Raw genomic sequence first — 15,668 nt, 5'->3', positions numbered from 1 at the left:
TTGCGGCTTAAAAAAAAAAAAAACTGAAACGTAAAACTTAGCAAACACAGACGCAATCCTCTTAATCCAAACAATACTAATAATTTCTCTTTATCATATATCCCTAGTGTATACACTTTGTCATTGTATGAGATATATATACTTTATTCTCTAATATTAATCGTTCTAACAATATGTTATGTTAGATAAATATATGTATAGCACATTTATGATGTATTGTGGAGGAGCTGATAGTGCTGGCCTCACAATTGGTAATTATCGCTTCATCTACACGTTGTCATTTTAAAAATCCAAAGCCCAATGAGAACTTTTGTTCTTTCCCATCTCATAAATGGCTCCCACAGCTGGAGAAATTATATTATCCTTACGGTGGACCACGTCATTTGTCCACTATTTCATTAAAAAACTCTCACCTATTTAAAATTGTTGAATCAGTATTCAGTTTTTATTTAAAATTTCACAATTTTAAATAAGTGAGTCTTTTACTGAAATGGTGGACCACATCATTTGTCCACCATGAAGACCTTATAATTTCTCTCACAGCTGGAGGTGAATTTATAAGATAAGGACTTAGAAAATTCCTTTTTATGGGCAAACACACATTGAAAGCGATGGCAAAAATTATATAAATATTAAATTTATGATAGAATCGAAGAAAACTACACGACGAAATATCATCAACTTTGGATTAGAATTTCTTGATTGAATAACAAATTAACTAACGTTATTTGAACATCTCCAATAGTCTCTCTTTTGCTTCTTTCTCTCTTCATTTTATATTGACTCTCTACAACATCAAGAGAAGCACCTTAAATCATTCAGCCAAAAAAAGAAGAAGAGAAGCACTTTAAATCGACAAGATCTTATTATTATTATTTTTTGACTAACACCAATGGTCAAGAACGATGAACTAGAAATGGATTCAAATTTACGAAAAACCAAACTGATAATCAAGAGGGAGATGCACAATCAAAACTCAATCAACTCTTCTAATCACACAAAAGTGAAAAGAACCAAAATAAACAAATAAATAAAAATGAAGAAGCAAACAAAATAAAAGAAAAGACAGAGTAGACTCTCAAGTCACAATCAAGACCTAATCAAATGAACAATTGATCCTTGACCGCATGCTTGGCGATCTTTACGGTGTCCTTAGTGGAGATATTGATGTTCTTTGTAGTAGCAAACAGGATCCTTGAGGACCTTAATAGTAATGGAGCCACCAAGGGGTTAGTTAATTTTTTCTTTTTAAAATCGATCGGATTGTAAAATTGTACATGTTGTATGATATATAAACAAATACTTTAAAATGATATTGTTTGTTAAAATTTATAATTTTATTTGAATCTAATAAGTTGTTAATTATTAGGTTACTTAATTTAACCTGATAAAATACTGTATTCATAAGTTATTTTTTCCCTCTTTTTTCTACAAAATTTGAACTACACAATACACATATACACTTTACTTTAATATTTACAAATTTATTTTCTATACTATGAATAAGATATTAATTGAAAATATAATTATTTTATTTTTTTCATTACTGTTATAAGTCCAAGAAACTGGAATGTCAAGAAGAATTTTTTTTAATTATTAAAATAAAAAGAACAAGAAGAGATAGTAAATGTTAATGGCGATGAAGAAATTTTTAATGAAAAAAATAAATTTGCAAAATGATAAATTTGCAAAGAAATTTTAGATGGGGTTGATTAGCCAATATGATAAAAATAAAATAATTTTTGGGTCATTTGTAATATATTATCACTTTTGAATTTAAGCAATTTGAATGTGTATGTTATAAACATGTACTAGTTTGATTTATTTAGTTAGCTTGTTAAATATTATTACATAAGTGATGAATAAATTAATCATTAGTTGAATATATTCAAAATTTATAATGAATATAATTTTTTATAAATTTTATAAGTGTTTATGTATCTTACGATACACGATACGAAAAAATAAAAAATCGATTCACGATATGATTCACGTTTTGACAACTATGTTTATAACTAGTTAAAATATTAAAATAAAATAAAACAAGACTAAATGATATGAATCCTTTTTGTATCGCTTTAAAATTATAAAATTAGGGGTGTTCACGGTGCGATGCGATTTTGGGCCATTTTTAGCACCACACCTTATTTTTGCAGTCGCATGTATTGTGCGGTGTGGTTTAGATTTTAGCCAAAACCATAACCGCACCGCACCTTATTTTTGCAATCACATGTGTGGTGTATAAGATGTGGTTTGAACTGCTTGAAATTGGTATCTTTTTCAAATTTTGGGCTTTTCCTACCCAGCTCAAAACGAAGGGTATCTTTGGTAATTGATTTTTCTCTTTATTTTCTGTTTTCAAAAACAATTTTCTATTTTTAAAACTAAAAAACTTGTTTGGCAACTCAAAATAGACTGAAAACAAAAACTGTTCTTAAAACTCATTTTGTGAATGAAACTGAAAACATTCAAAATGTTGTTTTCAGTTTCTAATTTTCAAAAGTCAATGAAAATACACATTTAATTTAATGAATTTGTCGTATTTAATGAGTTAGCATTAAAGTTTAAATCTTAGTAACAACATATTTTAGTATTTTCTATTTTTTTCTTCAAAAAACTATTTTTTTTAATTTTAACTAACCAAATATGTTTTTAATTTCAAAAATACAAGAATTTTTTTTCTTTATATTCCCAAAAATAAGTTTTTGATAATAGAAAATAAAAATTATTACCAAACATAACCTAATTTTTTTCCTTTATTTTGGGCTAAGTTTTAAACGATTGAACTAATTTTTCTTTATTTTGGGTTAGCTTTCCTAGACAACACTTGCTAGGATTATCAAATTATTATTATTATTTTTTTAAAACTAGGGTTATTAAACTATTAAAAATATATTTAATATAAAAAATAAAAAAATATATTAATATATAGAGAGAGTACGGTGCGGTGTAGTTTTCTTAATATAAAACCGCACTACACCATGCGTGCGGTGCACTGTTACTTGCGGAGTAATGCAGTTATGCCATTTTACAGGTGGTTTTGGTGCGATTTTTGCAATTGTGCAGTTTAGTGAGCACCCTTAATTATAACTACTAATTTAACTAACCCCTAAGTGATCCATATGTCCTTCTTACGTAATTTTTATTTATTTTATTATTATTATTATTATTATGTTTGATGTCGTTTACGTGAAAATTAGAGTTGAATCATTGCTCAAACCGCAGGTAGGTACGATGTAAACTTACTTCAAATTTGTGCTTCGCACGATTGGATTCATTTAGAGGTAGTCTACCAAGAATATATATTGAAAAATAATAATAATAAGAAAAGGAAAACCCAAACTTGGCCTTGTAATTGTACTCTTCGCACGAACACTTTTTATTATTTGAGTTTAAACTAGGTAATGTTATATTAAAAAAAAAAAAGTTATCAAATTTAAACTTGTTTAGGGGGAAAAGGATTTGACAATGGGCTTTCAGATTCAATCAATCTTCGACCTTTCAGATATGCCGATTCAATCAATCCTTGCATTAATCATTATGTCTATATAGTTGACTTTTCAAACAAAATATGTCATAATCATTCTTAGTTTATTTTAATTTTCTTCGCCTCTGATGCACCTAATATTTAAAAATCTAAAATCTACGCCATATTCCAGCATGTACGCCATGAATATGAATATGAAAAATAAAAATAAAAATAAACCAATCCTTCGTGCTAGTGAGTGTGAGTGATCACTGCAAAACTACAGGCCTACACACCAAGTCACCAACACCCCTCCACATGAAGCAATTCTAAAAGGGACCCATGCCTGCAAATGCAATTACTTCCCTTTCAAGACCAATCAACTCCTTCCCCAACAATTTGGTTGGGTGATAAAGTAGCAACTTTTCTCTTTCTATAAGCATTATAAACCCAACTAATTTCTCTGTTCTCTTTTGTCTCTCTTGTATTTCACAAAGTGTTTGGATTTCTATAATGGATGAGTGTAGTAGCATTTGTTCAAACGTGGGAAGTTGTGTTCCTGTTTCTAATACCTCAGACTCAGCTTTGACACTTCAATGCTCAATTGGTTCAACAGAATCAACACAGGACAGTGTCTTCATTGAACCACCCATCAAGGAAAAAAAAGTAGATTGCCAAAACTCAAGGTCTGAGCTTAGTTTGAAGCCTCAGTCGTCAGCAATGTCCCCTGTTGGCAGTTCTCGAGAATTAAGTATGTTTCTAAACTTGGATATAAGTTTGGTTTGGGTTAGATTCAATTTCATTACTGTGTACTTTTACATCTGTTTCCTCTTATGGACTATGACTATGTTATCTTTTGTGTCTTTTTTTTCTTCGTGTTTTATGGTTTGGATTTTTTGAACTATATTGTTCTTTGTTTCATCCTCACTTTGCTTAACCATGTTCTGCATAATTATCAACTTGTCTTTTCTGATGTAAGAAGTTCTCATTTTTGTAACACATGTGGTTCTTGTTTTCTTTAAGAACATATGATCCATGACAGTATGACTTGAAGTTTTGTGGATTCTGTCATTTATTGTTGAAAATGATTTGATTTGGTTCAAATAACTTGATTCGTCGATGTATTATTTTAGCTTGAACCTACAAAAATTATGTGACAGTTTTGGTGGTTCCATGGTCCTCAATCATAGTGGTTCAGTACACTTGTCCTTTGAAATACTTCTTGGATTTCTCTCTTTTTTGGTTTTTCCTTTTCTAGGAGGGATCTAGTATTATTCTACACATTCTTTAGATCTCTTGGCACTTGCAGGGTACACAAGAATCAGTTTGATGTTTTAGCACATTAACTGTAGAATTAGCAATTACCTTCTTTAAATGAAGGCAAATCACCTTTTGACTTTGAAGAGTGAATGGCAACACGCAAATGGTGACATTCTAAGGGGATGAAGATAAAATTGCAGTGCAGGAGGGGGAAGGAAGCTGTAATATAGTAATGTCTTACAGCATAAATTCTAGTGGACTCTGAAATTTTGGAACTTTTCAGTAGTGTGGTAGCAGCCAAAGGAGATGATTATAAACAGCTATTTCTATGGCCTCCATTATACGCCAAGATTGTTGGGTTGGGACTGTTGGGTGTCTTTTAAACATTGAAAAGTGCGTTTGGTAGGGTGGAAAAGTGAGAGTAAAGAAAATGGTAAAGTGAGAATGGAAGATGGATTGATTAGAAAAATGGAAAGAAGTTAAAAAGGAGAGATTATTAATTTTCTATCCAGCCCACCATTTTTAATCTTCCCAAAATATGAGAAAAATAGGTGAGAAAATGTCTATATATTCTTTACTTTTTTATTGGTTCTTCTTATATTTTCTTTCATCCCACCTTATTATCCTCTCAAGGAATGTATAAATCAACTGTGGGTTGAAGTTGGGAGATTTTGACTTCAGTATGCAAACTTGTTTACACAGACTTGTTGGGAAATGTAGTAGTCCAGGTCTTCCACTTCTGTGACTCTGTAGCTTACACATTCTAGTAAATGTTTTACGTACTCAACCATTACGGCTATTTCCTCTTGACTTGCTCTTGAACAATATAGCATCTTTAACAGAATGGTCCCGTTATGCAGGTTCTAAAGAGGAAGTATATTTTGACCTGCAGTCCTGCTTAGAATCTGATTGTGAAGATTTCTTCAGTGTCAGTGGTGGTGAGAGTTGTTTTCTATTTGTTTCAGAATTTGGCTGGCTCATATGTGTATATTCTTAACTTCGATAATTCTAAGCATAGACTCTCTCTTTTTTTTAAAAGAAAAGAAGTTGGAAGACTAGTTTATATTCGCGTCTTAGATTTTTTACTAGCTTGTAATTTCTGCAGATACCACCCCATCTTGTGGGAACACTCCTATCCATCATTGCGGCTTGAAAGAAACTCTTCACGTCAAAAAACCAGTTTACATGGACGGTAGCTCCAGTCCCATTCTTGAACCCAATCCAACAGATATGAAGAAACAACTAATTGAGCTTTTTCAAGAGAGCTTCAGGGACGATGCTATTGATGGCAGTCAAAATATACAAGAGAGGTCAAAAGCCAGTGCTATCATTTGTCCCCTTTCTTCAAAATCTACAAATAAAAACCTTTATGGATGTGCAGCAAACTCTGCATGCAGTAGTGAGGCAATACACAACAGAAGTTACAACCATGGGAAGGGAAAATTTGCCAAGTCTGAGAGATGTTGCCTTCCAAATTTGATGCGCAACCTGAGCTTTAGTGGGAGGAGGAAGAGGCTGAGCCTTGCCGGACCATAGTGCTGGAAGCTATGCCTAGCTTTTTACTATGTCTATATTTCAAAGAATTGGTACTCCTAACTAGCATAGAAGACAATTTGATCTTGAAGCTCCCTTTCATATTACCTGGCTTTCCTCAAGCAAATTGCAATTATTATTTTTATTTTTATTTTTATTTGTGGCTGAGGCATTCTTTAAAGTGAAATATGAATTGACACTCATGTAATATGTTGTGCAAGTGCTTGGGGAGCTTATCTGTTATTACTGCATCTGTAAAATGTAAAAAGTAATTTTTTGCATGTTAACTTGCGTTGAGGATATAGTAGTCTATTCAATGGTTGTGATTATAGGTGCTTTTGCTATGTCTCCATTAGTCCATGCAATTCTCAATCTGGAACGGCAACACAAACAAAAAGTTGACATTGTGATTCGTGCATAAGGAGGTAACAAGCATCTTCACTATATTTCACAGGATGCATGAGAAGCACAAACTGTACATTGTCTTGTCACATGTAGCTTCAAATTTATTAAAGCTGCTGTTGGGGAGATAACACTTTGAGGAGACTCCACTTGGCACATATTGAGACATTGCTTAAACAAAAAGCTTAAGCCAAAATATTAAGTACAATACATGACAACCAAAGAATCAGTACAATACATATATATATTACATTGCTTGATCCCATCAGCCCAATCTCAGTGACTTTCTGCTTGAATCTTCCTCTGCAGACAAACCATTTTCACTGCAATTACCACTAAAAACTTTTCTTTCATTTTATCAGCAAAACAGAAGTAAGCATGTCTCCAAGACTTCTTTATCACCAAGCTGCCACAAACAGCCCAAAATCCCACAATGAAACCCAGTGCAATACTTAGGTAAAACCATAACTTTTCAAATTGATCTTCACCATCAATATGTACATGTACATCTTCCTGATCTTTATGTTCTGCATTCCTGTCACTCGGCATTGAGAAACTTGTTGCCAATGGAGGAGGCCCATAAAGTTCAGGGTTACCTACATAAATGGATGGATCATTGAAGGTTTGAAATTGGTTGGATGATGGAATTTGTTCAGATAAGTTGTTATATGACAAGTTCAAATGGCTCAAAAAAGTTATAGAAGACATGCTTGAAGGAATGTGACCTGAAAGATGGTTGCTTGAGAGGTCAAGAGATTCTAATTGGCGCAAAGCTCCAGTATTCTCTGGTATCATTCCTGTCAAATGGTTCCATGACAAATTCAACACATTCAATAAGGCCAAATTTGTTAGTTCTGTTGGAATCTCTCCTGAAAGACTATTTTTCGAAAAATCCATGAGATTAACATTTGGCATTAGATTGTAGTATTCATATTGTCTTCCTTTAACAACCAAATCCATATGCTCTATGGATTCTGCATATATCGTGCCATCAAAATACTTGTAACCAGCCAAACTACCAAAACATGATGGAATAGATCCTGAGAAATTATTTTGGGCAAGGTCCAAGACATGGATATAAGCCATACCACACAATTGTTTAGGAATTTTTCCAAAGAGCATATTTCCTCTTAAGCTTAATATTTTTATTGACGAAAGTCTTTCTCCAATCCATTTTGGTATGGTCCCTGACAATCTATTCTCACCAAGATCAAGTGCTAATAGTGAATTGCTTGAAACAAATTTCAGGCATAAAGAGAGGTTCCCAGAAAAATTGTTGTTACTCAATTGCAACCACTCAAGAGAAGGTAGCGAGCACATTGAACTTGGGATGCCACCAGATAGATTATTCTTGGACAGATCTATGATGCCCAGACTTTGCATACTCTCCCAGTGGTAGTGGATATTTCCAGATAAACAATTGTTAGAGAGAAGAAGAGAGCCCAAATTTCTTAGTTCATTTATGGATGATGGGATGCTACCATTTAGAAAGTTTCCAGACAGATCTAAGTGTAACAACTGTGACATTTCTTGGCCAATTCTTGACATTTCTTTCTCTCATGGAGTGTTCTTGGAATTAGACAAATTGCTCCCTTGAAGTGCTTGATAAACTCATAAGCAAGTTCCATCTCAAGCAACATAAAGCAACCCTATCTTCATCATTAAGATATTGGAGTAAATCAAAATACATGGATCAACCTTATCTTCTTCATTAAGACACTAGAGCACAATCACCGCATACTCTTGGTGTGATGGTCACTCCACAAGTATAAGTATTTGTGGGATGTGGGGGGTAAGGGTCTGAGTTCAAGTCTCTAAAAGGGAGCTTCACACACATAACACTTAGATTAGGCTAGAGTAGAATTTCTATTTTGTATAAAAAAAATCAGAATAGTGTGGATTCTAATTAGCTTAACTGGTAAATCTCTGGTGGTTGAATAAGAGATCTGGTGTTTAATCTCCGCTTACACCAAAAACCAATTGGTATCTTAGTCTAATGATAAAGATGTATTATCAGAAGCAAACACTATAAGTTGAAACTGTCTCAAAAATAAAAATCAAAACATTCAAATTACCAAAAATTGGGTTTGGTTCATAGTTTTTACTAGACCACTTTAGGGTCTAGTCAAACTCGTCAGTTTGGTCCAATTTTTAAAACTATGCACATAACAACTCTCACAAATTGCTTGACAACTCATAAGCACTTTCCTTACACAATGTATATATGAAATTACATGAAATATTTGAAAATAATAAAATCAAACTACATGGCTTTTATCTTAAATATAATCTAATAAGAACCAAAAGTACATGGCTTTATTTCATGCCAAGAGTCTTGGAACTATATTGACACCTACTTTTTCCAATTGAGACATCTGACTCAAATCCCCTCTTTTTCATTGTAATTATCGAATTAAATTTTTATTTTTTAAAAAGGGCTTTATTTCCTAATTACAATAAAATAAAATAATGCAAAAACTATATAGATAAACCTACTATGTGTTCTATAGGTCAACTTTGGAAGGTAAGTTATACAGAGAATGTGTTAGATATTTATTTTCTCGTCTGTTAAAAATAGAACAATCACCCATATGTATATTTTTTTTTGATATAAACAATCACCCATATATATACTTTACTTATCCAAATGATCATGTGATGTGCATGTGACCATTTTATTATAAAAATATTCACTTTTAAAATGATAGGTAGACAACACATGACCATTTATATATAGTTAACAGAATTGAGATGAAGGGTCAATTGGCAACTACCCAAACCCCAAGTGTCCTTCTGCATTTTGGCACTTCGATTTTCAACCAATCCAAACTTCAGTATAGCTGTAGAAGGTATAAAATGATTTGCCAATGGTCTTTCATTTGTTCACTTATTTTTTATTATTATTATTTTGAGATAAGAAGAAACACTTAAAAATCAAATATGCTGCTCATGAGATCTTATCAATAAGAAAAAAAAAAAAAGAAAAAAAATATGCTGCTCATAACTCAAACCCATGCGCTCTTCCTGCTCACCAAAGCACAAATACTTGGAAAAGGTATCCAAATGGTGCAGTGGTAATGGTCTTTCAACTTTGAGATCGTGGTCATCAAATGCCAAAGCGCGTGAGTTTAACTGTCTACAAAAAATGGATGGGTTTCGCTTCTTAGCTCAAGACCTTTGCTACTGACAGCAACGTCCCGGGGGCGGGGGTACTTGAAGGCTAGGTGGTCACAAGATCAGACCTCAAATTTTATATATAATAATTTAAAAATTTATATTTGTCAATTCTTCAAAAAAAAAATTTTGAGAACACTTTCAGTTTTTTTTTATACCAATAAAATTAAACTTTGCTCCATAATTTATTCTACTTAATAATATATTGGGGCTTTCAAGCAAAAAGAAGCCAAAAAAAAAAAAAATTTTGAACTAAACTCTGAAAAAAAAAATTAAAACATAGTAAGCCCAAATGCCCAATAGAACGCATAAAAAAAGCTCAAGATCAATCTCTTTTACTAAATAGTGTAATTTATGCTTTTTAAGAAACACTCTGAGAAAAATTTCAGGAGCCACTGGTAACGTCCCCCATCTCTCTCTCTCTCTCTCTCTCAATGTAACTGTCTCTTAGATATTTGAATTTTGCTTTGTCATTTTCATTTTACGTTGCTTTGGTGAAGGCATTTCCATGTTTGATTTTGGATTTTGAATGTGAATTCTAATAAATATGTTTTCTTTGATTAGGTATCTGTGATTTTAGGGAGAAAAACTTGAAGAATTCACGTACAATAAACACGGAAAATACAAAAGTTTGGTGAAAGAGGATATTAGATAATTAACTAGAAATAGCAAAGCTACTCCAACACAGGCGGCGGGCTTGTAAACAAAATATAAGCTTCATTACTAACACTGCCTAATCAAGCTAATATTTTATCTTTCATATGTGACCCTCTATGTATAATGAATCCTAATTTTAGAATGGCTAGAAGTTGGATAAAACTTACAATCCTCTTAATTATTTCTCTCACAGAATTTCTGAAAAGCTTGGAAACTTAAAAGTTAGTTTTACCCTTACACATGCCAAAAGTTATAATTTGATCTTAGGTAGGAGTGACTGGTAGCATTGTGTTAGGCAATGAAGCATCTGTTTTGGAAAGCAGAAAAAGACAGTAGAACAGCGTTGTATAATATATGATTCTGATCTTATTATTTCAAAGAGGTAGAAAACACAACAAATATAATTTACATTAATTATATATGACAAACAAACATAAAGTGCAATACAATTATTGTAAAAGAAGAGCTTTCTAAATAGGAATTAGGGATTTCATTCACTGAATCAGAGAAATGTGAAAGCTTAAATTACATTGAGAGGTGCTCTGCTATATAATATATATACACGGTGCAAGAGCTGAAGAAAAAAACTAACCAACTATCAAAAATATCTAATGACTAACTGACAGCTGTAATCCACTAAGCTAACTACCTGACAGTTGTAATCAACTAAGCTATGATACATGTGCCAATTAATTCTTTAAGTCCAACGACATATCGTTTTCTTTCAACTTGCATTTCTTACTTTTGGCTGAACTGCTGTCGTTTTTGTGTACTTCCTTTCCTCTGTTCTTGCAATCTGAGTCTTCTTCACCTTTATATGGAGAAGAAATCTGGAGTTGACTCTATGTGGAAAAAATTATATTGCTTGGTGTGTTGGTGGAAATCATGCACTTGGACTTTTGCACAAGTATATTTCTTTTGATTCTTATCCTGCATTCCTGGCCGGTATTTGTTTCTTTTGGACAAATAATAACTTAGATCGATCTGTTTTGATTATTTAACAGAGAGGATGTTTTATAAGGAGAATATTTTGGAATTCCCTTTGCATATAAAGTCCATATATCTATCTCTTACAGGTCCTAGCTAGGTCCCAATTAAATTTTCTTATAAGAAAAAGTTTGGCTCTAAATAAGTTTAAAGTTATTTTGCTTCAATTTACTAGTTATTATTGGCTGCGTTTGACAATGGCTGAAAAATGCAATTTTAATTATTATTTAATTTATTTGTGTTACTATTCATATATTTCATGACATTTTTTTGTATTATTCATAGATTCTAGCTTTTAATTTTATCTATAGTGTTTTTAACAAAAGTTTTCAGTTTTAGCTAATAAGTTGTTCTCGAGTGGACACATTATATTGTAATTGAAAAGATCACCTATGTATAGTTTTAATTACATAAATTTTTTTAATGATTCATGTAATCTGTTTAAATAAAATACATAAATAATCATATAATTTGTCACGTAATTAGTTAAAAAAGATAACTCTAAACAGATTTAGAGTATAATTTTGTCCTTTCTGCTAAGAGCAAATTAATCACGGAATGCACACTCCAAAACTTTTTAATAAGTGCTTGTTTTTTATGTAGGAATTTAGAATAAGAATAGTTAATTGTTGAGATTTCGTAAAAACAAAATATTGAGAATTATAATTTTCATGAAAATACCAATTTCCATTAAATGAAAAACTCTAACCCAAACTATGAAATATCAATTCTTACATATATATCATATGAGTAAGAATTACTTAAATGTTTAATTTCAAAAAAAAAAATGTTTAATTTCTTCACACCCACAAAAATATTTAAAGGGTGCTTTTATCATTTTTAAAAATTATAAATAATTGTCAAATTACTGATTCTGTTATTCTTTAGTTACTAAATGATATAAGAATATTTTTTAAAAATTAAAACTTCTATCATTAAAAGACTTTCTTTTTATAATACAATTTAAATTAAAATTCTAAGCATATCTAAACAACATAAATAAAAAAACTCTCAGGAATTTTAATTCTCATGAATTTAAAATATCAAGAGTTTATAATTATTTAGATTTAAAATTAATAGGTCCTAAGGGGACCTATGACTCTTAGCTGTTGGAAGAGTAAGACAAATAGCTCTTAATTTATTTCACTTATAGTTAGTTAGAGTACGTTGTTACCTGAAAATTGATATAGATTAAGAAGTTCACATTAAAGTAACAAAGAAGTGCCCCATGGGCGTTGCAAGCGGCAAAATGAAATTATATTAAGAGAGATAGCCTGGTAGTCTGTCAACTCCCAATACTCAATTTTGCACTTTTGTTTAATAAAAGTCAAACCATAAAAAAAATTTAGAGAGATTACTGCAAATAATAATAATAACAACAATAATAAGGGTTCACATTAAAGTAACTAAGAAGTGCCCCATGGGAGATGCAAGTGGCAAAATGAAATTATATTAAGAGAGATATCCTAGTAGTCTGTCAACTCCCAATACTCAATTTTGCACTTTTGTTTAATAAAAGTCAATCCATAAAATAAAAAAAAATAGAGAGAGAGATTGCACCAAATAATAATAATAATAATAATAAAGGTTCACATTAAAGTAACTAAGAAGTGCCCCATGGGTGTTGCAAGCGGCAAAATGAAATCTATATATATAGGCAAAGCTGATAGAAGATTTAATTAAATTTCAAATCAAAATTCAATTAGAGTTGAATTTTGCGCGACGTATTCCATCTAATCTAAATTTTTAAATTTTTGTGTCAAGTAAGTTAATTTAATGTAAAAATTGAATTTCAATTAGAGTTTAATTTTGCGCTATGTGTTCCATTTGATCTAATTTTTTTTTTTAAATTTTTGCCAAATGAATTAATTTAATGTAGAAAGTGAGAAATTCAATATAAATAAACCATAAAAAAGATAATCATATATAATGGGAAATTTAATTATGGAATAAAATTTCAATTTCAATTAAAAAATGTGATAAGCCAAGATTTTAATAGAAAATTTAAATATAAAATAAAATTTGAATTTAATTTATATATATATATATATATAAACAATATCGCGTAATGTATGGTTTTAAAAATATATAAGCTAATACTATGTTTGGGGGGTAAGATTTATAAAATAAACAAATGGGTCATGGGCTTGATCAATTGGTACCAGTTTGTTTTTGTCATTGGGCCCCTAAGCCCACGGGTCAGCCTACGCTACAGACATCCGAGGAACCGTCCGAGGATGAATGTCTCCTCGGATGGGCCCGACGAACACCCTGGGATTTGCCAAGAAGATTAAAGGCAGAGTTCTGGAAAAACTATTAGGTAAGAGGGGGATCCAAGTACCCTCTAGATGCAACGGTGTGATAGAAATATCTCAGAAAAAGGCTGCTACCTCCACATTAAAGACCCTGCACCTACCTCCCTGGCCGCATTAATGGGGAAATGACCCCTGAACAGTAGAATTCAACTTTCCTGCTATTATTTAAAGACTTCAAGAATGTGGTGGAAGGAGGAAGTATCAAAAGGATCAGATTTGTGTGACACGTGGACGAATAGGGAAGAAGAAGGAGTATTTAAGAAGAGAAGATAGGAAAGAAAAGGGGATCGGTCAGTTAACTAAAAAAGAAGGAAGAACTGTACTTTTTGGTATAGAAAGAGAAGCAATATACAAATCGTCCTCGGTTTACGTCCGAGGAGGTTCCCTTGTTATATTTGTTTATCATTTGCAAAGATTGTGGCATTCTAGCCTGCTTATCAAGTTTCCAATACCCCCAAACTGGATTTCAAACCCACATTCTACAAATCTTATTGTTTAAGGCTCATTGGGCCTGAGCCCACGTTTACCCTTGGATCCAGGTGCAATTGTGCGCTTACAATTGGCGCCGTCTGTAGGAATCTAGTGTTGAAGGAACTGGAACATCATGGCAAGCTTAGACTCGCACCATGCAAAATCTCAAGGATCGTAACCTGAGGATCTTTTCGAACGTCTTGAGCGCCGGAGGGATCAAGAGGGAAGCGTTCACATTGTGTATCATGTCGCGAGTCATACCCGCGGTGGAGATAGTGCCACCTATGAGGATGATGCTAAGGTCATGCAGAGAGAGATTAACCACCTCAAGAAGAAGTTGTGTCGCGTCAGACGAAGGCGTGCTCTACCCCCATCTAACCCTTCTTCTGGGGAATCCCGGGGAAGTAGTTACAGTTCAAGGTCATGGTCGCCCCCCAGCAAAACTTCCTCTTGTGAAGAGGGTGACCTACTAGCTCGCAGGCACAAGAAGCTCCCCTCCAGGGGCTTGGGGAACGACACTATGAGCCGAGCGCTACACCAACTCTCCAAATCGCCATTCTCACGTAGGATTGAGAATGAGAGGCTCCCCAGGCGGTTCACCCAGCCCACCTTCACCATTTATAACGGCCGGACAGACCTGGTGGAACATGTGAGCCACTTTAACCAGAGAATGGCGGTGCATTCTCACAATGAGACCTTGATGTGCAAAGTCTTCCCTTCCAGCTTGGTACCTGTTGCTATGAGATGGTTCAATGGCCTAAAATCGGGGTCTGTTGGTTCGTTTGGAGAACTTACTAAAGCATTTGCATCACGGTTTATTACATGCAGCAAAGTTCCTCGGCCGTTGGATTCACTTTTATCTATGGCCATGAGGGAGGATGAGACATTGAAAGCATACTCCGACAGGTATTGGGAGATGTTCAATGAGATAGATGGAGATTTTGACGAGGTGACGATTAATACTTTTAAAGTGGGCCTTCCCACTGATCATGATTTGAGGAAATCCTTGACCAAAAAGCCCGTACGGAGTGTACGTCGCCTCATGGACCGCATTGACGAGTACAAGAGGGTTGAAAAAGACCAACAGTAGGGTAAGGGTAAGGCGAAGGTTATCCCGCAGGAGAGAAGGGATTTCAGGTCGGACAGATATCACAACAATAAGCCGAGGAGAGATTACTCCGGGCAGCCTGGCTCGGCGATTCCTCAGGTTATTAATACTGTATTCCGAGAACCAGTGCACCAGCTACTGAAAAAGGTCCATAAGGAGCCCTACTTCAGATGGCCTAGTAAGATGGCGGGGGACCCTGCGAAACGGAATCAGAATCTCTTTTGCCAATACCACCAGGACGTGGGTCATACCACCGAGAATTGTCGGACCCTCTAGAACCACTTGGAGCAGCTCG

The 15,668-nt window shown here is 33.3% G+C and overlaps 2 protein-coding genes across 2 annotated transcripts; one reads left to right on the top strand and one right to left on the bottom strand.

Moving 5' to 3' along the window:
- Positions 1-3,729: 3,729 nt before the first annotated feature.
- On the top strand, positions 3,730-6,546 carry LOC142627526 (uncharacterized protein At3g27210-like). Its single transcript, XM_075801403.1, has 3 exons — positions 3,730-4,217; positions 5,587-5,664; positions 5,832-6,546. Exons 1-3 carry the CDS (start codon positions 3,980-3,982, stop codon positions 6,260-6,262), a joined length of 747 nt encoding a protein of 248 aa, XP_075657518.1. The 5' UTR covers positions 3,730-3,979; the 3' UTR covers positions 6,263-6,546.
- Positions 6,547-6,937: 391 nt separating this feature from the next.
- On the bottom strand, positions 6,938-8,209 carry LOC142628959 (receptor-like protein EIX2). Its single transcript, XM_075802980.1, has one exon. It carries the CDS (start codon positions 8,207-8,209, stop codon positions 6,938-6,940), a length of 1,272 nt encoding a protein of 423 aa, XP_075659095.1.
- Positions 8,210-15,668: the final 7,459 nt, after the last annotated feature.

The sequence above is a fragment of the Castanea sativa genome, chromosome 3 (assembly GCF_040712315.1).
Source record: "Castanea sativa cultivar Marrone di Chiusa Pesio chromosome 3, ASM4071231v1".
NCBI lineage: Eukaryota > Viridiplantae > Streptophyta > Magnoliopsida > Fagales > Fagaceae > Castanea > Castanea sativa.
This window is presented reverse-complemented; position numbering and strand designations above follow the sequence as displayed.

Coding starts and splice junctions, on each gene's coding strand:
- LOC142628959 (XM_075802980.1), bottom strand. CDS start 8,209: ATGTCAAGAATTGGCCAAGAAATGTCACAGTTGTTACACTTAGATCTG.
- LOC142627526 (XM_075801403.1), top strand. CDS start 3,980: ATGGATGAGTGTAGTAGCATTTGTTCAAACGTGGGAAGTTGTGTTCCT. Junction 4,218..5,586: donor TGGCAGTTCTCGAGAATTAA/GTATGTTTCTAA, acceptor CCCGTTATGCAG/GTTCTAAAGAGGAAGTATAT. Junction 5,665..5,831: donor TTTCTTCAGTGTCAGTGGTG/GTGAGAGTTGTT, acceptor TAATTTCTGCAG/ATACCACCCCATCTTGTGGG.